The 25,006-nt window shown below is 32.5% G+C and overlaps 3 protein-coding genes across 3 annotated transcripts in view; all 3 read right to left on the reverse strand.

The window, feature by feature from the left end:
* Positions 1–1,454, reverse strand: part of LOC140047251 (complement C3-like) — an 18,055-nt gene extending 16,601 nt beyond the window's left edge. Inside the window, exons 1-2 of the mRNA XM_072092154.1 lie at positions 990–1,454; positions 740–790 (exon numbers count right to left, since the gene is read on the reverse strand). Of these exons, the coding sequence (XP_071948255.1) occupies positions 740–790; positions 990–1,134 (196 nt within the window). The 5' untranslated portion in view covers positions 1,135–1,454. The remainder of the gene's footprint in view (positions 1–739; positions 791–989) is intronic.
* Positions 1,323–12,483, reverse strand: LOC140047766 (complement C5-like). The gene is made up of 13 exons (XM_072092801.1): positions 12,372–12,483; positions 8,045–8,205; positions 7,329–7,526; positions 6,773–6,975; positions 6,438–6,480; positions 6,189–6,273; positions 5,873–5,978; positions 4,303–4,539; positions 3,752–3,949; positions 3,535–3,657; positions 2,999–3,070; positions 2,240–2,437; positions 1,323–1,478 (listed from the first exon to the last, which is right to left on the reverse strand). The coding sequence occupies exons 1-13, from the start codon at positions 12,428–12,430 to the stop codon at positions 1,323–1,325; spliced, it is 1,839 nt and encodes a 612-aa protein (XP_071948902.1). The 5' UTR covers positions 12,431–12,483.
* An 8,422-nt stretch (positions 12,484–20,905) lies between these two features.
* The window catches only part of LOC140047255 (complement C3-like), a 32,700-nt gene continuing 28,599 nt past the window's right edge, over positions 20,906–25,006 (reverse strand). The window contains exons 33-35 of the mRNA XM_072092161.1: positions 24,893–24,976; positions 22,289–22,439; positions 20,906–21,488 (exon numbers count right to left, since the gene is read on the reverse strand). Coding sequence (XP_071948262.1) covers positions 21,362–21,488; positions 22,289–22,439; positions 24,893–24,976 — 362 coding nt within the window. The 3' untranslated portion in view covers positions 20,906–21,361. The remainder of the gene's footprint in view (positions 21,489–22,288; positions 22,440–24,892; positions 24,977–25,006) is intronic.

Genomic DNA, 25,006 nt, shown 5'->3' on the forward strand with positions numbered 1-25,006 from the left:
AATTTAACCAAAAATCCATTGGCTGGCAGCCAATTTGACCATTTTTTGCTTTAAATTGCATTTTTGTCAAGTAAATACATTTTTTTTCGATAAAATTTGTGGTCAAAGTGGATAACTATTATGTTACATTAAAATGGAATATTCAACAACATTTTGTTTAAAGAATTATTTTTTCAGGAGGACAATACATCTTTAAAGTAATAAGTATTTTTTTATTTTTGTCATATTTGAAAAAAAAAAGGTTTTTGCTTTTCCACCAAATGATGTATTTTTTACCTTAAGCTTGGGTCCCACTAGCGACGCAACGTAACGAAATCTACGCAAAGTAAGAAAATGCCCTTTCAATCATTGTGTTTGCCTCCGCCTGCGTGAAATCAAACCTACGATGTTTGCAGCACTATTGCGTCGTCGGTTCCCACTTGTGATTACGCAATACAGCACTTTGCGTCAATAAAGCGTGGTTCCCACTAGCGACGCAACGCAAGGACGTAACGCGACGCAAATGAATTGACCAATCACAAAGTGATGGCTTATTCGCTTGTGATTGCTAACTGTCTATAACTTCGCTTGTCATTGGTTAAAACGCTTGCGTTGCGTTTACGTCCTTGCGTTACGTTCTAGTGGGAACCAAGCTTAAGTCGTTGTGTTGCGTCCTAGTGGGAACCACGCTTTAGTAACTATTATTAGTAAGAAAATACTAATTTAAAGCTTCTGGCATACACACAATATGTACACTTACCATCTAATTCTCGTTTCTTACGCCTTTGTGACTTCGATGGACATCCATAGCCTACATTATAGAAAAATTAATAATTTTGACTTTATTAAAATTTAACTAACAATTAACAGAGAATATATCATTTTTGGAACATTATTTTACACAGGTTTTATTTTAGGCCCCTATATAACAATTCTATTTTTTTTTAATAAATCTTTTTAAAGTGGTAGTAGTTGTATTTCTTAAAGTAATAACAATAATGTTTTTGTACCGTCTCGAACGTCAGTTACATGGAACTCTCCATATAGATAAGAATCCGTCATGGCAACCAAACCAGAATTTTCAAATACCTCTCTACTATTTGCCCCGCCGCCTGGTCCACAACCAAGATCAAGTTTCGCCATTCTTTGGAACATCTAGCGACAACGTAATAAATTTATGGAAATGTGCAGGTTGAATTTTCATAGTTTTCATGGATAAGAAAAGAAAAAGAGTGAGGGAAAATGGTTTTGGAACTGGAGATTGATGAAGAAAAAAAATCGAAAAAAATATAGAAACTGATAATGTTTATAATTGTATTAGGACAGGAGAAACTATTATTGTGTCAAACCTTTTTTCTTGTTAGACGATGGAAGTCCTTAAGGAAATAGACAGATTTGTCAACAGCTAGCAGTGCTACTCTACTATTACTCTCACCGGTAATTATATACTTGGCATTTTCTCGCGGTGACAGAGTTGCATCTTTCACCTCAATACTTAACTGTAGATCATAAACAATAGAATATTGGGAATAGATGTTTAAAACAATTTTTATAACAATAATAATGTTACTACACGCACAGAATGAATGTTTTACTCGATAGCTGTATCGTCTAGTAAAGCGTATGTAAATGAAGGGGGAGTAAGCACAGGTGTGGATCAAGGCTTGGTGTGGCGGGCACACTACTTTCAGATCCACTAAACCGACAATGCTGCAAAAGGTTTGATTTCACGCAGGCGGGGGCAAACACAATTATTGCAAGGGCATTTTCTTACGTTGCGTTGGCTGCGTTACGTTGCGTCGCTAGCCCACTAACGACGGAACGCAAGGACATAACGCAATGCAAGTGAATTGACCAATCACAAGCGATGGCTTATTTGCTTGTGATTGCTAACTGTCTATAACTTCGCTTGTCATTGGTTAAAACGCTTGCGTTGCGTTTACGTCCTCGCGTTACGTTCTAGTGGGAACCAAGCTTTACGTTGCGTTTACGTCCCTGCGTTACGTTCTAGTGGGAACCAAGCTTTAGGGGGTATTCTTGTCGAGCAGCCAACAAATAAATCTCTTACTGAGAGAATAAATAATATATTTAAACAAATGTTTCCTCTTTACATCTGCAACCACCACCACCATTATCCATCATTTATCATCCATCACCAACAACACCAACGCCGCCGGCCGCCATCATCATTTGTTAGTATTGTAAATTCAAAATGAAGCAAATATTTAAAATTAGAAAAATTGATAAACTTATAATAAACTCCAACCTGTGATTTGCATTCCTCCGCAATATCCAATAATATAGAGTCAGATACAACTTTACCATCGACAAAAGCATATATGATTAGTCTTGCATTTGGAACCATATCTTTCGTTATAGCAATACGAAGAGTTTTTGTTGCTCCAAGATTGGAATTAAGATCTGAATTATACCCCACAATCTTTCCTCTAACTACCACCTAATATGAATTTAAATTAAGAGATGATTATATTGTGTCTGTATCTTGAAAAAAAAATGTAATCAAAACGGGGCTGTGTCATTGTAACCAGTATGAAACGCAAAAGAATAAATCAGAAGAAGGAGCAATACATGATTACATCTGGAACATTAATGGTTTCCCATGCGGTGGACACCACATACGTCGGCAATGGCACCGAATGCTGGTAACGCATGGTTGATTTTGGGAGTTAAATAATATTAAATATATTTAATGTGACTTTTAGTCTTAAGTCTTCTTTATTCTCCATCTGTTTTATCCCCAATGAAAATAATCGCGGATTATTCATTAGTATGATATATTTATATTCTTTGGAAAGATGTTTTCACAAGGTACATCTGTGGAACCGCACCACAAAGCAAGAAGCGATAAAGCTATATAATACTGTACTTAGATGAAAAAAAATAACAAATTAAGTTTCTACATTTTAGTTGTCATATTAAAGATAATACACGAAATCGTGATTTTCATGACATGCCGATCGGCAGTTGTATACGGTACATATTAAATTATTTAACTTACAATATGGTTCAAACCAACTACATCAACATTTCCAGATTTGACTACTTCTAAATCAAAGTTTTGTTGGAATTCCTAAATTAGAATATAAAAAGGCATACCAATTATACTTTAAAGTAATATTAATAGATATTAAATATTTATATATTATTTATTATTAATCATAATTACGCAATTGTGGATTAAACTAAGTACAATGAGCTTGAAATAGGCATAGAATACGTTTGTACAATAACGATACAAAAATACATTAGTGGTTTCTGAGATACAGTCTACACTGTAGTATAATTATAATTATATAATTGGTCAGATGTTTTGCTCTACTCTGACGAAATTTGTACTTTATACTAAGTACATTGAGAACCCGTGTAGGTATCTAACCTGTGAGCTCCAGATCTGGCGTTCTAGACCACCGAGCTTGCACTGGTGGCTAAGGGTTAGATTCGAGACTAAGTAAGAAGCGGGTACTGCAACAACAGGATTCTTTATCAATCCTCTAATAAAGAACATCATTTAGAAAGTTATTTTTATAAGCATACCGTAATCACACCAGGAGGCACTCTTATCTGTAAGTAAGCACCAGTTTCACTGTCTATTGGGTGGATAGTGAACTCAAGAAGTTCATTGGCTTCCTTAGGAAAGTTGTCATCTAAAGTTTTAATCTAAGAGAAAAGAATAAGGCATTTTAACTAACTTATTTTACTTTCTAAGTGCGTAGCTACATTTAGATTATGAAATATAATATTGGAAACTCACTGTGACCGAAATTAACTCAGTGTCTTGATTAACATCAACCCGGAAATCCACTTGACCTAGGTTGTCACTTTTCTTTTTTAGTAGAAAGTTTTTGGTGCCCGTCAGCATTTGCTCAATTCCGTCGCCATTAGTGCCATAAGCTTGGATTTCAGTATTTACTTCTACTGCCGGAGACCCATCGGAATGGAATAAATCAATCTGAGAGAAGAAAAAAAAAACGTGTAATAATTATTTAACTTCCAAATAAAATTTGTTATAATTATCGAATTAAGAGATGGATTGAGGAATTCCTCTCAGTACTAGACGAACATTTGTTTGAATGTTAAAACATGGTTTCCACTTGGACGCAAGTGAGTTGACCAATCAAGTGACAGTTAGCTTCAGTCGAGATCGTTGGTGAACAAAAAAACTTACCAGCTGTCGCCAATTTTCTCAATCATTAATAGAAGAATGTTTTAACACTATGTGTCTTTTATACACTTTGTCTAGCAATTGATTGAATTGTCATTTAAAAGCATTGATACCATAAACAAAATAAATCTAAAGCATACCTTAATATCAAATGTTGTACCTTTCTTGAAGTGACTAACAGTTCGATCGTGTTTAAATGTATACACTCGTTCAACAAATTTAGCCCCACTGATCGTTGTAATCTCGCGATCTCCAGTTGATCGTTCAGTAACTACAGCTTCTATTTTCAGGGTTGCACCTTTGAATATGCTGAACCAGTTGTCGCCATATTTGGTAAAGGGATCTATTGAAAAGGCAGCCGTTCCCTGTGCATTTAACTGTCAAGAGCGATAACACTGTTTTAAATACTATTTCATCGAGGCCTATCACATTTTGTTCGATGAAGGTTTACAAATTATTTTCCGTTTAATCTATGTACCGGTAGTGATTTCATTGTACCAACAGATAATAAAAAGCAATTCAGTACCGTACATACAGTGTACGCAAGCGAAAAGATATAGTTTCTTGACGTCTGAGGCAGAAATCATGAATAATTCATGATATTTTAAAGCCTATACGACATAACAATGGCTTGCGTACTGTATACGTCCAGGTGTCATACTAGGAATAAAACTCGGAACATTGTTCAACAGAATTATGATATTGGGTGTCGCTTATAGTTAATAGTACTCGCTTCGCTCGCGTACCACCTAGGTCGTGCCCACAGGTCGTGCCCACAGATGGTTCTCAAATCCATAGTAATTTCAGCGTTAAAAAATGGCGATTTCAAATGTATACGTACCGCAGGACAATAATACATGTCGTTTACAGGAACGAATAAATAGACACGGTAATATATGTACCCAACTAAAATTAGCACCATGGGAATTACTTCCGAAAGAGAAACTTGTCACAAAATGAGACCAATTGTTTGAGGCAAATTTAAACAAACTTATTATGTAACATTAGGGTTGAGCTAATTCATACTTAAGTTGGTTCCTACACACCAAAGTTGTTTTGCGTTTAGGGCATGTGAACCTTCGTACCGTAGGCCTATCTTCTCTGGCTTTACAACGCTACTTATGCCAGTGAGGGAGGTGGGTGTTGGTATGAGTGGTTTAACTGCAATAATAAAGTGTTGTACATAATAGAGGGCGCATGAAAACGCTAGCTCGTTATCCGTAAAAAAACCTATATCCAACCTCTGCAGCACAGATTGAAAAAAAAATGGATCAAATTTACGACGCCTGCAGGGAATAGACACTTGTGGAACAGAGATTGGAATGTCTTCAACATTATGATTCTTATCTGTACTCGAGCTGTTCAACCGTGGGTTTTCAGCTATTAAGACAAATTATCGTAGGAGGAGATAGGAAAATGCGAAACATCCTCGTATTATTGTGTGCGGGTATTTTTCAAGATAGACATCCACTAGACAGTGTATACCACGATCGCCAAAACTTCCCTATTTGGCGCAAATCGTTGAACCTAAATTCGTTTTAATTGTCAATAACTAATCATCTAACTCAATTCAATTTGTAAACAGGGTTACATCAGGTGTTTTAAATCAGTACCGAAAGTACGAACCAACTTTATATTCCATCGAGTAAACATTCTAGAAGTAATACGCGATTTACCGAATTTAAATTTATATATAGATACTGCACTTACAGATTTGTGTTCAGGATCAAATTCACCGATAACGTCATCTTTTGTTTTGTTTACAACCCACATTTTTATGACAGCGGTACCTCTCACGTTCTTGTTGTACACATACCTAAACAGCCAGTATAGAACCATTAACTATGAAGTTAGCAAATGTCGTTCAGCGAGCCATTCGCCAATTACATGATGGAAAGACCATTGATTGGACGATTGTGGGTCACATGATAAAAAAATAAGTGCCCTATTTTTACGCTCACATATAGTGGTGTATTCTAATAATGATACTGAAGCCATGTGCTATTAACATTTTGCATTTTCTTACTTTGCACTGACAGTCACCGAAATCGTTGAATCTGATTGCAAAATCTGTTTTGGCCCCTCCATTTTTAGCTCAAATGTCGGCAAAACTGTAAAGAAATGATAGGTTTGAAATGATTAATGTTATTAGTACGTATGCGTGGCAACCCTCGAAAGTGGGCTACTTTGTCTATAGCAAAAATGTTTCATTGATTCTAGTTAATTCTATACTCGTTTAATGATAAAGTGGCGCATTTCAATTATCTGAACTTACCATACTCTCGAAGCTCAAATTTAACTGTGCTATTCCATTCATGCTTAAAAAAAATTATACAATTATAATATTCTAGCTAAATTTCTTACAAAAATATAGAAACTACAGATTTGAACTTCAGCAGATATGTCATTGCAATTAACACACGTAAGTGAAGTGACACAACTTAAATTTAGTTAATTAATGCATAATATGGAATAATACATTAAGGTATATAGCGTCTTAAAAGAAAAAAAAAAACAGATTCAGAAATGTTTGCATTTTGGTCAAAGAATGTAGGCTTATACAGGTAAAAAGTATGTCTTCACACAGAACAAATAGGCCTATATACTTACGTTTGGGCCGTATGACACAACAACAGACCAAATTCCAAATGTCGGGTACGAAGAGAACTGGTATATTTCAGTATGATAGCCAGTAATTGTAGTAATGTCTTCAGTCCTCTTGATAATGGCGTCGGTTGGTGTGATAATATCTAATCGAACTATTCTGTCGGTAGGTTTGAGTTGCTCATTCAAAGAAATCACTCTGATTTTAGCTGTAATACGAAACAGACCAGTGATTATTTAAAATCTATAGAAATGCAATGATTTGAGAACAATATTTCAAATTTTAAAGCAGAATGTGAACCCAACACAAAACAGGCAGGTCTACATGTACACACATATATGTACAGTGGCGTAACGGTTATGAGTGTTCATTGGCTATACCCAGGGGCCCAGAACTTACAGGGGCCCCTGAGCAGTGCCCAGAGTGAAAAAGCCATTAAAATATGTTGAAAAAGGCTAAAAATTTCCGGCCTCCAGCGTTGGAGGGCCACTAAGGGTTCCTAAACCAAGGGCGTCAGGCATCTGCGTTACACCACTCTATGTACATCATTAGACTACTAACCTTCCTGATCAGGAGTATAAATGGGTTTGTCGGTCTGGATAAACACAACCTGATTTTTAGTTGTCACCAACGCAGTAACTGTTTTACTAAATTGAAGTATAGGATCGTCAGAATATGCTTGAACTCGTATTGTTGGAATTTCTTCATCATCTGGTAGTTGGGCTGGATCCACAATAAAATGAACAATTTTAGGTGTACCTATAGGAATGATACATTAAATTGAATTGTTATGCGTGGACAGCTATAATGATGACGTAATCCATTTGGCAATACGTTGTAAATACATGATGGGTTGATATGCAATTGTAACCGGCCATCGTTGTTCTGAATATTAGTATAAGTGAAGTTAACTTGGTACGTAATGGCATAATAGATAGCCCAAAATGAAAGAAGACAAGAGAAGACACAAAACATCATTATCATGGTCATCACTGTCGTCATCATGATAATATATTGCCATCATAACTAGAGAAGTAACGCAAGGACGTAAGCGCAACGTAAGTGATTTGACCAATCACAAGCGCTGGATTATACAAACTGTCGCATGCCATTGGTCAACTTGTTTGTGTTGCGTCTTTGTCCATGCGTTGCTTCTCTAATGGAGGCACGTTTTAGGTGTGAGAGAGTTGACCAATCACAAGCGACAGTTCGGTTGATCCCTCGCCTGTGATTGGTCAAATTGCATGGTCCAAGTGGGAACGATAAGGTTAACATACCTGCTTGAACTTGAATGGTTTTATTAGCCATTACAGTATCTTCACTCGTAAGCAGTTTGACTGTTACATCTATAATAGCATTGCCTGTACCAAATACGGCCACCAGTACGTCTTCCGAAACATTAGCCCGAAATATATTAGGCGCAGTGATAAAATAATGTCTACAAATTATTAATACAATACATTTTTTATGAAATTATCAATATCTTTATTATTTATTAGTATTAAATGCTAATGAGGATGAACTTAATGAGCCCGTCCACCCGTACAACAACAACAAAAGATTATGAATAGATTTGCTGTTTTTTCTTTACGCGACACCAATTTTTCACATTTTAAGAGCCATTGTCTGTAAAAATCAAAGATTTGGTGGCAGATGTAAAAAAATGGATTTCTCTCAAATTTTTACCATGAATAGACATTTCAATAAAAAGCATATCTACAACATTCATTTTAATTTTTAGCCTCCGTTTCCATGACAACGGTCAATTATCCAAATTTTGATGTTTTTGCCATTTTTCACAGATTTTCTATAGTGAAAAAGTACAAATTTGTATACTTATTTTAACCAAAAATACTTACAGTATACAGTTTTTGTTTATAGCATGGTAAACAACATGTATTGAGTTCCATTTAATGTAGAAAAAAAAATTAATTACAAAATGGAGTTTGGTTGATACCATTATTTTAAAAAGGGGTGTTTTTAAAAAATATTTTTTTTATAAAAGTATACCTCATAAACGTACCTATAACTTCCAAAGTGGTGTTTTTAAATCAATGAGGTTTTTTAATTTGATAGTCAATAGGTTTGTCAACAATAATCACGAAAAAAACACTGGGGTAAATTTCGTACATAGGTTTTGTGTTGCCAGGAAAATACGAAAAATACAAAAAATATAACTAAATATCAACAAACAAAACACATGAAACACAATTTAAATATGGCTAATCCAATAATAAAATGTATATGTGGCTTGTCATAATGCTACTAGAGTCATACGAATAGTTTAGATAAAATAGGAGAATGTGTTGCCAGGTTTATTTCAATTAATTGCCAGAAAAACAGTATTTTGCATTGAAATATTTAGTTGATGGAAAATAATGTTAAACTTGGAAATAATTACGTCAATGGTTTTTATAAATTTTTAAATCTATTTTGTGTAAAGAGATACAGAAAGACCTCCCAAAAAATCTGACCTTGTAAATAGGTCATTTGAGGTCAAAAGGGGTCAGAATGCAAAACAGGACAGGTCCCCAGTTGACTACAACTATTCATGTTTGATCAACATTTACAAGTAGTTCATAACAATTATCAACAATTTTCATATTTTACCTATAGTGTTACCTTAGCAACCATTTCTATGTGTAACTAAGGAAAGTAATTTAAAAAAAACGTAAAAAATGGCGTTTTTATTAATACAAAGAATTGATTGCATTTGTAATTTTTCTCAATTTTACTTCTACTGCATTCCATTAATGACAAACTTGACCTTGTAAATTCATTCATTTTGAGGTCAACATTTTACCATAGTAACTGTTTCTAAAATTTCAAAAAAATAAGGGGTTTTTCATAAATACAAAACATTTTTTCTACATAGTTTTACATTTCTACTTTTTGCCAAATTTACTTTAAATACTGAATCCTAATAATCTCAGAAAGAAAGTCTTGACGAATCTGAATAAAGGTAAAAAAAATGACCTTTAGTGTTATCTTAAACCTGTTTACGTAACAAATGATATTTAAAAAAAAAATTAAATATGGAGTTTCATGAAAAAAAAAATTTACATATTGAGATCAAATGACATCAACATTTTACCTATAGTGTATTGTAGCAACTGTTTCTATACGTAACTAAGTACAATTTTTTTAATATGGGGTTTCATGACTACAAACAATTGATTACATAGCTTTACTACCTTTTCCCAAATTTACTTATCTACTGAATCCCAGAAAATGTCTGACCTTGGGAAAGGGTAATTTGTTGGGTCAAGTTATGTCAAAATGTATTATTTATGTTATCTTAGAACCTGTTTCTATGCGTAACTAAGGATAATTGTTTTTTTAAATACAGTTGAACCTCCCGTAAGTGGCCACCCTCGGGACCTGGAAAAGTGGCCGCTTACGGGCGGTGACCCCTTACGGGAGGTTCTGCCGATAAAGGGCCAAAATCACTTATTATGGCTATATACGCTATTCTTAACGAAACGAGCCTCTCAATTTTCCAGCTAATTGTAGGCCTATTATTATTTATAATCAGGTGGTTTAGTATTTTTTAGCATTTTCAGACAAATTTTAAAAACTTTTATCATATGAAAAATGGTCGGTCAAAATCTGTGTAGTTTTCTCATCTCTTCACAGTAATGTTTTTAAAACCTCTTCAAAATAAAGCTAATATATAAAGAAATACAATAAACATGCACCTCTAATTCATAGATCCATGCAATAAGTATCACATTTTTCGATTGGCCGCTTACAAAAAATCTCATTTTTAGTATAAAAAGGTGCCCGCAGCTGCTTACGGTAAGCACCAAATGCACTAATTAGATAGGAAGAACAAACAGGCTTTTCAAAGTGGGTCCGTCAAGGGAGGTGGTCGCTGTAAATAAAATATGGGGTTTTCATGAATAAAAATAAGCACAGAAGAAAGTGCTTACGAATATGACCTTGTGAAACGGTAATTTGAAAATGCAAATAAGGCATGCCTGCTAATAATCTACAAATTTAAATTTGTATGAGATAAATATACAAAATCTAAAGAATATCTCATTTTTAGTTACCATAGTAACTGTTGCTATGCATAACTAAGGGAAATTAAATAATTATCAGATAATTATTGATTAATAATTAATACTGAATCCAACCATCACAGTAAAAAAAATATAGAATTTAAAACCAATATTTAATAATAAAGTGTGATATTTTACATGCTGACCTTAAATGAAATGAAATTTCAAATCAGGGCTTCAATATTTGTTATGTAGCATTAACATACCTGAGTATATCATTGACTTTTGATTGGTTCTATTTTGGGGAGGGGAAAGTGGTGGATCCAGGACTTTTAAATAGTTAGGGGGTTGAAGGCGAGGGTCTAAAAACTTAACTTTATGTCCTATCTTTTGCATTGTAATTTTTAACTTGGGGTGGGTGGGGGCTTGGAGAAAAAGGGAGGGGGTGGGATGGAGGAGTTTGAATCCGTCTATTCATTGGGGCGATAGTAGCGGCAGTGTGGGTGGTGCTTGAATGCATGCATTTGACACTCTATAGTGGATGATCGACCAAAGTGTTGCAGTTTATCTTTTTGTGGTTATAGTCGGGGTGGGTGGGGGGGGGGGGGGGAGGGGTGGTAGTCGAAAGTGGTGGTGGATGGGCATGTGGGATCTGCTTAGGTTAGCAAATAAAAGAAGTAAACAAATGAAAGAGGAGCTTCAAAATTAGAGGAGTAATCTGTTGCAAAGAATAAAATTCACAACGATCTTATAATTTATTCAAATTTCCAGAGGATATAACCTATAAAACGACATTAAAACTGGGAATTACAGAATCTATAATTAAAAATTAATTTTTTTCTCACAACACAACTAGAACTATATAAAACATTAAGAATTTTTCTGACCAAATCAAATAATCAAAGAAAATAAAATGTTTTTACTAATATACCATGTTTTTTTTTTATAAAAATGCCTATGTTTCTCGCAACACTGCTTGTAGATTTTAAATTTACCCCAGTATTTTATTTTAGAAATCAATTATTAAACATTAGAACTACCTATTTGTAATAAATCAGCTAAAAAAATACACCACTTTGGGTGTTATGGTGAAGTAAAATTTAGTTGCATTGAACAATTTAAAAAAAGTGAAAAACACCCCTTTTTAAATAAATGGTATCTCCCAAAGAATGAAATAAAAAAAATAAAAAAAATTGAAACAGGTACACAATGCATTGTTATTATGCATACACTAATTATTTTTTATAATTAAATGAACAACACAACAATATCGTTCATCAAAGTAGTACCAATATCCATTTTAAAAAACCATAAAAAAGGACAAAATTTGTCAAAAACACAAATTTGGCCGTTGCCATGGAAATAAACGTGTGAAATAAAAAATACTTCATATTTGATTTCTCTCAACACATATATAGCCATGTGCAAAATTTGAAAGAAATCCATTTTTTTGAGTCTGCCACTTTTTTTGATATTTCTTTGATTCTTACAGACAATGGCTCTTAAACAGTTGTTAACATAACTCAATATTATTATTAGTATTGTCCAGATTCATTCTCCAAATGTTTATGATATCATATTAATAACATTATTAACTTACCCGGCGTTCACAACGTGAAATAGCGCAAGTAGCTCAAGTAAAACTAGCGGTTTAAACATCACGGTATTTCTAATATTAGTAGTATACTAATTAACTGAGCATAAACAGCAGCTGCACCTGTCTTGGTCGCAACTGTGAATTTCCAGGTATGGATTTAAGTTATAACAAGTGAATGTAAGGAGTTTCTCTGAAAACGAAACATTTGGGTGTATTAAAGTTTAGAAATCGAATGAGCCGGATATACGTTGATCTATACAAACAACGATGCTTTTGTGGTAAGATATTAAAATTCGATTGGTTATTACCCTAAAACTATACCTTAACACCACCAGCCCTTCCCCTATTATTTTGATGTAGACTTTTGCATTTGAAGGCATAGGCCTATTGGGAAAACACATCGTAAGAGTTTTAAGAGAATGTTTCATAGAAAAGTAGGTATGTATACCGTGTCTATCTTGTGTATTTTCGATTTAGTTGTAGGCCCTATATCATAAATAAATAGTCTATAGATAGACATATATATATATATACATAGTCTACCATGTTAATTGGCAGGCTCAATAAATATTCCGTTTTGGTGGTACATCCTGAACACGTCTACTAATTTAATTTTCATATGTAATTTAATTTATGCTGCGACAGGAAATTATAGTCATGTTGTTAGGTGCGACAACATGCTGCTCCTAATTTTGACCAAACATTGGATGACGAACGAACCAATCAACAAATAAATAAAATGTTTGATTGATACATGAACACAAATTAATGACCTTTGGCTTTCATTTGGCGATTTAATATTGTAGATCATTTAGGCCTATAGTTGAAAATTGGTTTCTGTTTTTCTTATTTCTTAGGAATACTGGCATGTAAGCTCACATCCGTCCTTAGATTATTGTTTCAGGGATGGTAAAACCATAATACAAGGAAACAATACTAGAACTATATAGAAATATAGAACAGAAAAACAAAGAAAGGTGATTTGTTAAGTAGACAGTGAAAAAGTAAGCATGCAATATAAACAGCGAAGTAATATTGGCCTTTGTACATTTTTGACATCCAGGACACGAAAAACAAATCATCAAAAAAGAAGAAAATCATAAAATACCATTATTGTTTACTATGATCTCCATGTCTCTTGCTTGAGAAAAAAAACCAATGCCAATAATTAATAGGCCTAAGTTATTCTATGATATACCGTACAAGACAACCCTTCTTTTTTCGTTGGCATGTGTGGCTAAACTATAATAAGCTACACATTTGTAACAGCGGCACACTTCTTGAATGAAGGTGCGTCCAGAGTAAGTAAAATAAAAGTTAGAAAAAATAGGACTATTTACAAGGAAACTTAAACTAAATTGTGTCCTTTCATTTCATTTCTCTTTTTCCATGCCCGTTTGGTGAAATTTATTTATTTTTAATTTTCTTTATTCAGTTGACAATCAACAGCGATGAAACCGCCACTAACAGGTTGAATCGAATGCAACTTCAATATTTGTAGGAAGATCAAGTAAAAGTGAATCAAGAACATACATTAATTTTTGGTCTATTGTTCCATTATTAAATTGGATATAGATACTCGAATAAACTTGCTAACAAAACGTCACCATCAAACGTCATTGTATGGTTTCTTCATTATTTTGTGGAGAAGTTTGGTATAATATTTGGCTAAAGTAGATTGTGTATTTTCTGTAACAAATGTAATATGACATTTAAAAAGTACTATGCAAAAAAAAATTATGTCTATTTTAACACATTTTGAATATATACAATAAGTTTGATTTTGATAAACACAACGAAGTTGGCCTACTGTAGTAATGTATTACTTTCTCTAAATTCAGACACGCTTCAGGGCCATTGTTTAAGAAACTGAAAATATTAAACGTTTACGGTAAACGTCATATGATTTATGGCAAATGTAAGATCCGAAGAATTACCGCATCATGTACGTTTAATTACCGTGACAGTTTTACTCATAACCTCGGAACAGAAACTTAATTTGGAATTCCCTTCACGAGATTAACAATTTATACACATATATTGACCAAAGTTGTGTAATAAACTGGATATTTAAAGAAACAAACTAAATAAACACGTTGAAAAATACTATTCATCGCCTTACGCTGACGAACAACACTAAATTGTATATAGGAAATGACATTTCTTATTTAAATTTTATTTATGTTTTGTTTTATTCTTATGTTTTATGTAAAAGGGTCAAAATTCTTGATGCAGGATCCTCGCCATTAATTACATACAGCAATTGTAGTTATAATCAATGACTAAATAAATGTGAATCAATAAAATAAGGTAAAACAAGGTAAATTTGATGTACCCAAATGGACGTGATGATGTCATATAACTAACAAATTTGGTCGTTTCACAATTAAAAAAAATTAGAGTCGAGCTTTAAGCTAACTTACTTACCTAAAACATTGTTCAGTCTTTCTTACAATATTTTTATGTGAAATGAAACTTACCACCATTTGTCCACTGCTATTAATGATATTGTTGGCAGGAAAACAAATTAAGAATTTTTTAGATTTCTCGTCAAATTTATATTTTCGTGATGCTTGCATTTTTAAATAAATTATAATATTTCTATTCTGTTAAACAACAAAAGATACCATCTGTTTCAAGTCATATTATTATTAAGTTCCATTCCTTACGTTTTTTAGATCTAATTTAAGGTCACAAACTACAATTAATGCAAAGATAAATACTATATGTTCCTATTTAGATAACTTTTTTCGGTTACAAATTGGAAAAATAAGTCGATTGTAATAATTTTAGCGGCCCGCTATAAATACTAACATGCATTGCGCGCGGAATATTATTTTCCTTTTTCTTCTGTAATTCACCCACTTTTTGTTCAATCGTGAGGCCAAAACAAATGGAAGAAATCTAACTTTTCAGCGAAAATACCGGGTTTCCCCCAATTTATATAAACGTATTCTGGCAAAAACAGAAAGACAATAAATGCAGCAAAAACTTCAGGCTAAGCCTGTAGTTACCGTACGATGTTCGTACGTTACCGATGTTTACCAGCTATGCATACAAAACTAAGCCTAGCTAGGTAGTGCATTGTTTCTCTCTCTTTTTTTTAAATCATCATAATTTACCATAAAACGTATAATTTAAGACGAGGAATGACATGGTTTAATGTTTTTAAAGTAATATATTATGCATAAATTTTTACAAAAAAGTCACAAATTATGTAGGGAATGGGTCTTTAAAATGTATGCAAATTTGTGCGATCGTAATTGTTGGCGTAAAATTAGTAAACTCATCATTTGAATATTTACACATGTGCGCATACTACAACAATTCCGCATTCGGAGTATTAGATACTGGACTAAATCGTATGGTCTTAACGAGAAAGAGAATAACATTCCTGAAAAATGTATGCCGATTGTTGACTGTTTCACTTTCTCTTTTCTCTCTTCTCAAATTTCCCTTTTCTTTTTCTGCTTTAATATTGCCTACTTGAGTTTGTATTAGTTCCTTGTGATATGTTGTTAGATCCGGCCATTGTACAGCACGTAGGCCAAGACACAGGGTGGGGCGTCAGCTAATTTTAAGATTTCAAGTAGGGCATATATTCACGCTACTAAACATTATTCCTTAAAGAGAACTTTTTAGTTAAAATAGTTCATGGCATTGCTGTCATGCATTTGTTTTATGTTTTTAAAAATTTGAAAGCATGTGAATATTTGAAGACACACACGTATATACTAGAAATATGTGGAAATATATTTTGTAAATATTAAAATAACAAAAATATCAATGTTAAAGGATGAAAGGTATTATGTTAACAGTAAATAGTTAGTAAGTAATTAGTAAAAGGAGAGAATATGCATTTTTAAACGAAAATATGTTTGCATAGATGAATCCAAATAAGAATAAAATGGGACAGACCCATAGGATTTATTAAACATGTGGTTAAATGATAATGTATGTATAAACAAAAGAATATATGGAAATATATTAAAAGAAAACAAGAAAAAAAGTGGATTGGACCCACATAAGAAAAAAAGGGCTAAAGGAAAATGTGATGGGTTATAGATGCCAAAAAAGGATAATATGTGGAAATATATTTTGTAAATATTATAAAAACAAAATGTTAATGTTAAAGGATGAAAAAAATATTATGTTAACAGTAAATAGTTAGTAAGTAATTAGTATAAGAGAGAATATGCATTGTTTAAATGAAAATATGTTTGCATAGATAAATCCAAAGAAGAATAAAATGGGACAAATTCACAGGATTTATTTAACATAAAATGTATTATAATTGTATGAAATAAATATGCATGAAGATGAAAAAAACAAAAACGACTATGTAAGAAAAAAATATGCTTTTTAATGAAAATGTGTATAAATAATAATAATAATATGTATAAAAAGAGGAAACTATGAAGAGAAAAGATAAAAACAAAAATCAATGTGATAATATGTAAACAAAATAATGAACAAAACTCTTTAAAAAAGATGTATGTAAACAGATGATGAAAACAAACATTGTTAATATAATAATATGTATAGTGTATTGAAATGAAAATATATGTAAAGAGAACATACAGTACCGTATGTATGGAAATAAAAGTGGGATGAACCCACATAAGATAAAAAAAATCTTAATGAGGAGAAACTTTAATGAGCCCGTCCACCCGTACAACAACAACAACAAAAGATTATTAATAGATTTGATGTTATTTCTTTACGCGACATCAATTTTTCACATTTTAGACATTCCTTACAGTTGTTACCCTCAATACTCAATATTATTATTAGTATTGTCCAGATTCATTATCAAAATGTTTATGATATCATATTAATAACATTATTAACTTAACCGGCGTTCACAACGTGAAATATCGCAAGGAACTCAAGTAAAACTAGCGGTTTAAGCATCACGGTATCTCTACTATAGTATACTAATGAAATAAGCATAAACAGCAGCACTTGTCTTGGTCGCAACTGTAAATTTCCAGGTATGGATTTAAGTTATAACATGTGAAGGTAAGGAGTATCTTTGCGGAAACATTTGGTGGTGTATTGACGTTTAGAAATCGAATGAGCCGGATATAAGTTGATCTATACAAACAATGATGCTTTTGTGGTCAGATGTTAAAATTCGATTGGTTATTACCCTAAAACTATACCTTAACACCACCAGCCCCTCCCCTATTATTTTGATGTAGACTTTTGCATTTGAAGGCATAGGCCTATTGGGAAAACACATCGTAAGAGTTTTAAGAGAATGTATGATCTCCATGTCTCTTGCTTGAGAAAAAAACTATGCCAATAATTAATAGGCTTAAACTAAATTATGTACAAGATATAAAAAGTAACATTAACAAAAGTAATACAGGATTTAAAAACCAAAGAACAAATCATTTTCCTTGTTGATTTCATTTCTCCTTTTCCATGCCCGTTTGGTGAAACCTTTACAAAATCTGTCGAATGCAACTTCAATATTTGTAGGAAGATCAAGTAAAAGTGAACCAAAAACATACATTAATTTTTGGTCTATTGTTCCATTATTAAATTGGATATAGATACTCGAATAAACTTGCTAACAAAACGTCACCATCAAACGTCATTGTATGGTTTCTTCATTATTTTGTGGAGAAGTTTGGTATAATATTTAGCTAAAGTAGATTGTGTATTTTCTGTAACAAATGTAATATGACATTTAAAAAGTACTATGCAAAAGAAAATTATGTCTATTTTAACACATTTTTTTTTATCTTTTGTGGTAGCCACCACCTTTATTCATCATTCAATCTTTCATAAATAATTGTTGTATATACTCTCATTTCATATAATATATAATACATTTCCGTTTCCTCAGTAGTTTTACTTTTTTTTTTCTATTAAAACATGTTATTTTCAACATCCTACTTAACATCTAATATTAAATTAACAATGTTTGTTTTTTCTTCTGATTAGAACAATCAGTTGTATTCATTTCGAAACCTATTCTTATATAATTTCTACAAGTACTGATTTCTTTTTTGTGTACATATAATCTATTCTAACCCTTTCCCATTCTCTTAGCATTTTTTTTATATTTTTTTTTAGATATTTACAATCATAGTATACTATTACCGTTGCATTTGTTTAACACATTTTGAATATATACAATAAGTTTGATTTTGATAAACACAACGAAGTTGGCCTACTGTAGTAATGTATTACTTTCTCTAAATTCAGACACGCTTCAGGGCCATTGTTTAAGAAACTGAAAATATTAAACGTTTACGATATTCACAAAGTAAACGTCATATGATTTATGGCAAATGTAAGATCCGAAGAATTACCGCATCATGTTTTAAATACGTTTAATTACTGTGACAGTTTTACTCATAACCTCGGAACAGAAACTTAATTTGGAATTCCCTTCACGAGATTGACTTGCAGTCAACAATTTATACACATATATGGACCAAAGTTGTGGAAAGAATTCATATGTACTGGCGGTAATAATCTGGATTAAAAAAAAAAACCAAAATAAACACGTTAAAAAATACTATTCATCGCTTTATGCTGACGAACAACACTAAATTGTATCTATATATAAATTATGGTTAATTCTGACATAGGCGAGCACAATGCAAAAACTTCGGTACAAATCTCCGCCTTAGATACCTACCTTATCTATCCGAGATGTACCGCGAAACGTAGATTTGATAACATTAGTGTGCACGCCGACGCTATTGTTCTATATTTATATCTTAGGAAGATATTATAAAGAGTTTTTTAACAACATTTATGATTTCAACATTGGATTTTCCTCTCAATTTCAATTCTTCCCGGTCAAAGTAATTTCCGGGTTTAAGATAAGTTCACCTTAGTTTCAAATATTTTCTCTCTTTTATTCACAAGGGAGCAGTTAAAATAATAGATTTGACCCTAAAGGTGACTGGAAACAGGCACTTTCCATCAATCAATACAGTGGCCCCTTGGAAGACGAAAAAAAAATTGGCCATTAATCATAGCCATTTCAGTTTTTTGTTTATTTTAAAACATACCACACTGTGTGAAGGTACAGTAGTTAAATAATAGGAATTATACTGCAAATTAATAAAGATCAAATTAAATATACGCCATAAAGAATCAGAATATATTGTGGGGAATAGTATTATAAAATTACATTTTTCGAGTGAAATCCCGATAGCTGAGTTTTATTGAGTAAGCTTGCAGGAATAACTGTAGGCTATCTTCCTGTGTCCCGTTAGGACCGAGATGTCTGCCCATGTTGCAAGCCGTAATGTCTTCTTTCTTGGGCCCACTCTGTCATGGCAGTTAGTTTCAAAAGATGATTAAATTAAATAATGTATTAATAATTATTAGGATGGTATTCATTTGAATAAACGCCTCTCCAATAAAACATCACTTTGAATAATAACCCCCCCCCCCCCAACCCAACTATCTAATAAACGTCCATCCACATATTTATAATAACACAATTATACTGTTTGTAGTAGAATTCACCGCACTGTTATCTGCAATTTACCAAGCATTTGTTATTCTTTTTTACCACTTTTCATATCTATGAGAGGATTTCATTTGATTATAAATGTTACCATATTATTAGAACTAAAAAATTTAACATATATCCCTCGAATAAGCACCTCCCTCAAATGACCTCCGCCTCCCCAAAGGGCCCTACCAAACAATAAAAACTATACTTTAAAATGTTATTAATCATCTAAAACACTGTGAAACAAAGTAGTTTAGTTTTACAAATGTCAAGCATTTTCAATAATGGTAACCGACAGAAAATGTATAAGGAGAACATTATCATTCCGAGAACCATCGTCTACACTTCCTAGAGGGGGAGCGAGCGAAGCGAGCTCACCCTCTAGTATAGGAAATTACCTTTCTCATTTTAATTTTATTTATGTTGTGTTTTATTTTTATATTTTATGTAAAAGAAGAAACAATTCTTGATGCAGGAATTGTAGTTTTAACCAATGGCTAAATAAATGTGAATCAAAAAAATAAGGTAAAACGAGGTAAATGTGATGTACCCGAATGGACGCGATGATGTCATATCACTACCACATTTGGGCGTATCACAATTAAAAAAAAACCGTCTGGCTTTAAGCTAACTTACCTAAAACATTGTTCAGTCTTTCTTACAATATTTTTTTATGTGAAATGAAACTTACCACCATTTGACCACTTTTAACATTAATGTTGGCAGAAAAATAAATCAAGAATTGTTTAGATTTCTCGTCAAATTTATATTTTTGTGATGCTCGCATTTTTAAGAAACGTATTTCTCTGTTGTAAACAGACAATCCGAAAAAAGCAGACAGTTTTGCCTTTTACGTACGAGGTTTTGAACGGTAAAATATATTCGAGATTTGATATTAACATCCGAGTAAATTTCTAAACATTTCTTCCAAAAATATGACAAAACCGAGTTCTTTTTTCTTTAGCGACGATAAATAAGTACAAACTCTTTGTATTGTAAATGTAATAGCTTAAACTTTATTAACAAAAGCTTAATCCCCTCCCATCACTTGATGTGGTTTAAGTAGTTTAATGTGTAACTGAATAAAGTCATATGCTAATTTATAAGATATTATATAAAAGCCATTGTTTACAAGTAATGATTAGTAAACTTAAAATGTTAATATGAAGCCTATACATGCTTCAGTTCTGATAGACAGGCTATTCGCCGACCGGTCATTTTGCTGGCCAGCTATTTTGCCGACAAGCCATTACGCCGACAAGATATTCTGCCGACAAGACATTTTGTCATCAACCATTTAGCCGACATAACTGGCATATTAGGGTACATACATCTAGGAATACACAAACTAAATTATTCTCACAAGGAACGCCTCTGACAAAGCTCAAATGTAATTTTATTATTGGAAAATTAATGAAATAGAAAAATGTAAAAATAAAGAAAGAAAGCATGCAATAATTAATTAATACAAGTTGTTATTTTCAGTGAGTTCAAAGTTGTTTGATTACACAGAGCATCCGTTTCCCACCAGTTTGTCCTTGAATCTTTTTAATTCCTTGGCTCTTTTTTTATTTGAATTTCTAGTTGGCCACTCTTCAATATAACTAGTACTATCAAGCAGGTACTTAAATCTGTAAAAAGGGAACCATTAAACGTTAACTAGTGAAATTAAGTCAGAAAAAAGGTAGTTTTTTTCTAAAATTAAGCCTACAGAAGTACGGTTGTTTATTGTCTCCAAAAACATGAAAAATAAAGATGAATAAAATCAGACTTTGAAATATTATTTTGTAGTTTTAATAAAGTTAATCACTTCCATAGAAAAGAAAATGGAAAAACAGTTTAATAAGAAAAACAATTGATAATATTTCACTTGTAAAATGACAAAATAAATGGTTAAATTAAACCAAAAACCCATTGGCTGGCAGACAATTTGACTATATTTTGCTTTAAATTACAGGTTTTTAGGTAAATACATTTTCGTTTCGAATCAATTTTTGGCCCAAAAGTGGACTATTAGGTGAACAAAAAGGGAACAATACATCTTTAATTACTTTTTTATTAGGCCACTTTAAACCATAGATTATTGACATAGCAAGAGGGCCGGAAACATAACGATCATTTGGTTTCCGAGAAGTTGGCGTTGTTGAGAAAGCTATCACAACACCAATTCACATGCTTGTACAATCTGTTGCTTTTTGCATTTAGTACAAAAAACATACAGTATATGTAGGCCTACATATAAATCCAAAAGCAAATTACTAAAAAAATGACAATGATGTGGGTATCAGTGGCTGGATCTCGACAGAGATACAAAATAAAATAAGCAAAAAGCTAAATCAAAACGATAGTAAGTAAAACAGCCAGAACAATATACCGGAGTAGTTATTTTAATGCTTTGAGCGTGTTCCGATATAAGAATAAGAATACTTACACAAATACATTGCTTCCTTCGGGTTTGTATCTAATCCCATCTTTGCCCATGATTAAGTATTTTTGACCAATTTTCCAGCCCTTGCAATCTACACAAGATGATTTCATAACAAAGAGTCGCACAGCAGGAACATTAGATATTTCATCAGTACCTATTATAAATTGAAGAGTTTGTTTTTTAAAGAAAGAGCAAACTATACAGCTGTATGATTATTTTCCAATTTGTTAATTAGGCAAAAACTGTAAAAACATTCTTTTACAAAGATAAAAACTGTACTTAGGTACCCCTAGATGCAACTAAATGTCATTCCTTCTAAATAATTTGTAAATTGATGTGTATTGATATAAAAACAAGTTTAGCTTTCAAATAAAATAAGAAGATTTTGATTATGCGACGACCCAGGCTATATGCATTTCGTAATTTTTCCTAGACATTCGATTTTTGTTCGGGATATTTTTTTGGTGAATCCTAATATAAAGCCGGTTTTCCATTAGGCAAATTTCGTCATCGTCAGCTCATACGCATGCGTATTCATAGTTCCTTTAATTTTTGCTTCAGCGAAATTAGTATCTCAAAATAATATATATAAACACCATAAGCATAGAAATTAATTCTAAACCGCCCGGTGCTATACCAAAATTAATTAATTTGAAACGATAAGATGAAGAAATCTGAGAATGCGCCCCAACCGAGATTCGAACCGTTAGACTACTGCGGATTTCATGGTAATGTTAACGAGTTGCTTTCCAATCGGGTTTGAACTATACCGCTCCAGTGGTCTAATGGTTAGGACATCTGTATATCAAGCAAAAGGTCCGGGTTCGAATCTCGGTTGGGGCGACTTTTTCTCATTCTCATAGATTTCCTCATCTTATCGTTTCAAATAAAATTAATATACTGTATATCTATATATAAATTTACGTAAGGGCAAAATTCGGTAAATCGCGCCTTACTTCTAGAATTTTTACTCGATGGTATATAAAGTTGGTTCGTACTTTCGGTACTGATTTTAACCACCTGATGTAACCCTGTTTACTAATTAAATTAAGTTAGATAATTAGTTATTGACGATTAAAACGAATTTAGGTTCAATGATTTGCCCCAAATAGGGGTGTTTTCCGATCGTGGTATACACTGTCTAATGGATGTCCATCTTGAAAAATACCCGCCACAAAAATGCGAGGAGGCTTCGCATTTTCCTATCTCCTCCTACGATAATTGTTTTTAATAGCTGAAAACCGGTTGAACAGTTTGAGTACAGCATCATAATGTTGAAGACAGGCCGATTTTCTTTAAAAAATACTATTTTGATACATTTAATATACGTTTTTACAAATGTATTGATTTGTGATGAATGGAACATTCCAAATTATTTGGTTTAACCATACAGGTATAGATTTAGATTTATGGGCCCCCTTGGAGAATAAACATAAATAGTATTGCAATGCTGTACAATACTGTTAAGGTATTAACCACTTTTGATCGCAATTTGAATCGCAAATTTCTTACTGTGAGTGTTGGTACTGTTAGATGTAATATAAAAATATATACAAATAAACTTTATTACTGTGAGTGTGGGTAGGCCCTACTGTTAGATTATAAACATATAATATACAAATAAACATTCCAAATTATTTGGTTTAACCATAGAGGTATAGATTTAGATTTATGGGCCCCCTTGGAGAATAAACATAAATAGTATTGCAATGCTGTACAATACTGTTAAGGTATTAACCACTTTTGATCGCAATTTGAATCGCAAATTTCTTACTGTGAGTGTTGGTACTGTTAGATGTAATATAAAAATATATACAAATAAACGTTATTACTGTGAGTGTGGGTAGGTTCTACTGTTAGATTATAAACATATAATATACAAATAAATAAACGTTATTACTGACAGTTGCTTCTCAACGTTTGTATTAATTAATAATTTAAAAATATATAAACGTCGTAGTGGTGTATCGTTACATGTACTTTACTATTTCAATCGACTATGACAGTGAGAGTTTTAACAAAGTACCGTATTAAATCCTAAATGTTTTACTGTATTTAGTGGTATATTATTTATAGGCCTATAAAACATTAAAAACAATATTTCGTTACTGAGTGGATAAGAATATATTTTAAAATGTTTCCTCTTTGTACCTATCTTCTTCCCCCATCCCTCAACCTTTAATGTTACATACAAAACACAAATTGGGTTTGTTTAAATGAGTCCAAATAAAAAAATTAGACTCATTTTGTTTCTCTCTCGGAAGTAATTCCCAGGGTGCTAATTTTGGTTGACTACATAAATCATTGTGTATATTTATTCGTTTCTGTAAACGACAATGTATTATAGTCCTGCGGTACGTACATTTGAAATCTCCATTTTTTTCTCGCTGGAAATACTGTGTATTCGAGAACCATCTGTGGGCACGACCTAGTATTTTTTAATTTACGTAACCAATCAGAGTTCGGGAAATGAGTTATGGGCGCGAATTCATCCATGCGAATCGAAAAGCTCAGCAGACAAGTGATGGACTGAACATCGTAGCTACAGTATTCGCGTCAGTGTGGAAAGGATAGCACAATTTTAAAGCATGAATATGAATACTATACCTTCTTTTATTACAGTGATTACTGATCCTGTCAAAATCACAAATCCGTCGTTTTCTTCTCTTCCCTGAGCTATTGTTTCATACACTAGTTAAAATTCAGTAGAAATAATAAGTA

Source organism: Antedon mediterranea, chromosome 4 (assembly GCF_964355755.1).
Source record: "Antedon mediterranea chromosome 4, ecAntMedi1.1, whole genome shotgun sequence".
Classification (NCBI taxonomy): Eukaryota; Metazoa; Echinodermata; class Crinoidea; order Comatulida; family Antedonidae; genus Antedon; species Antedon mediterranea.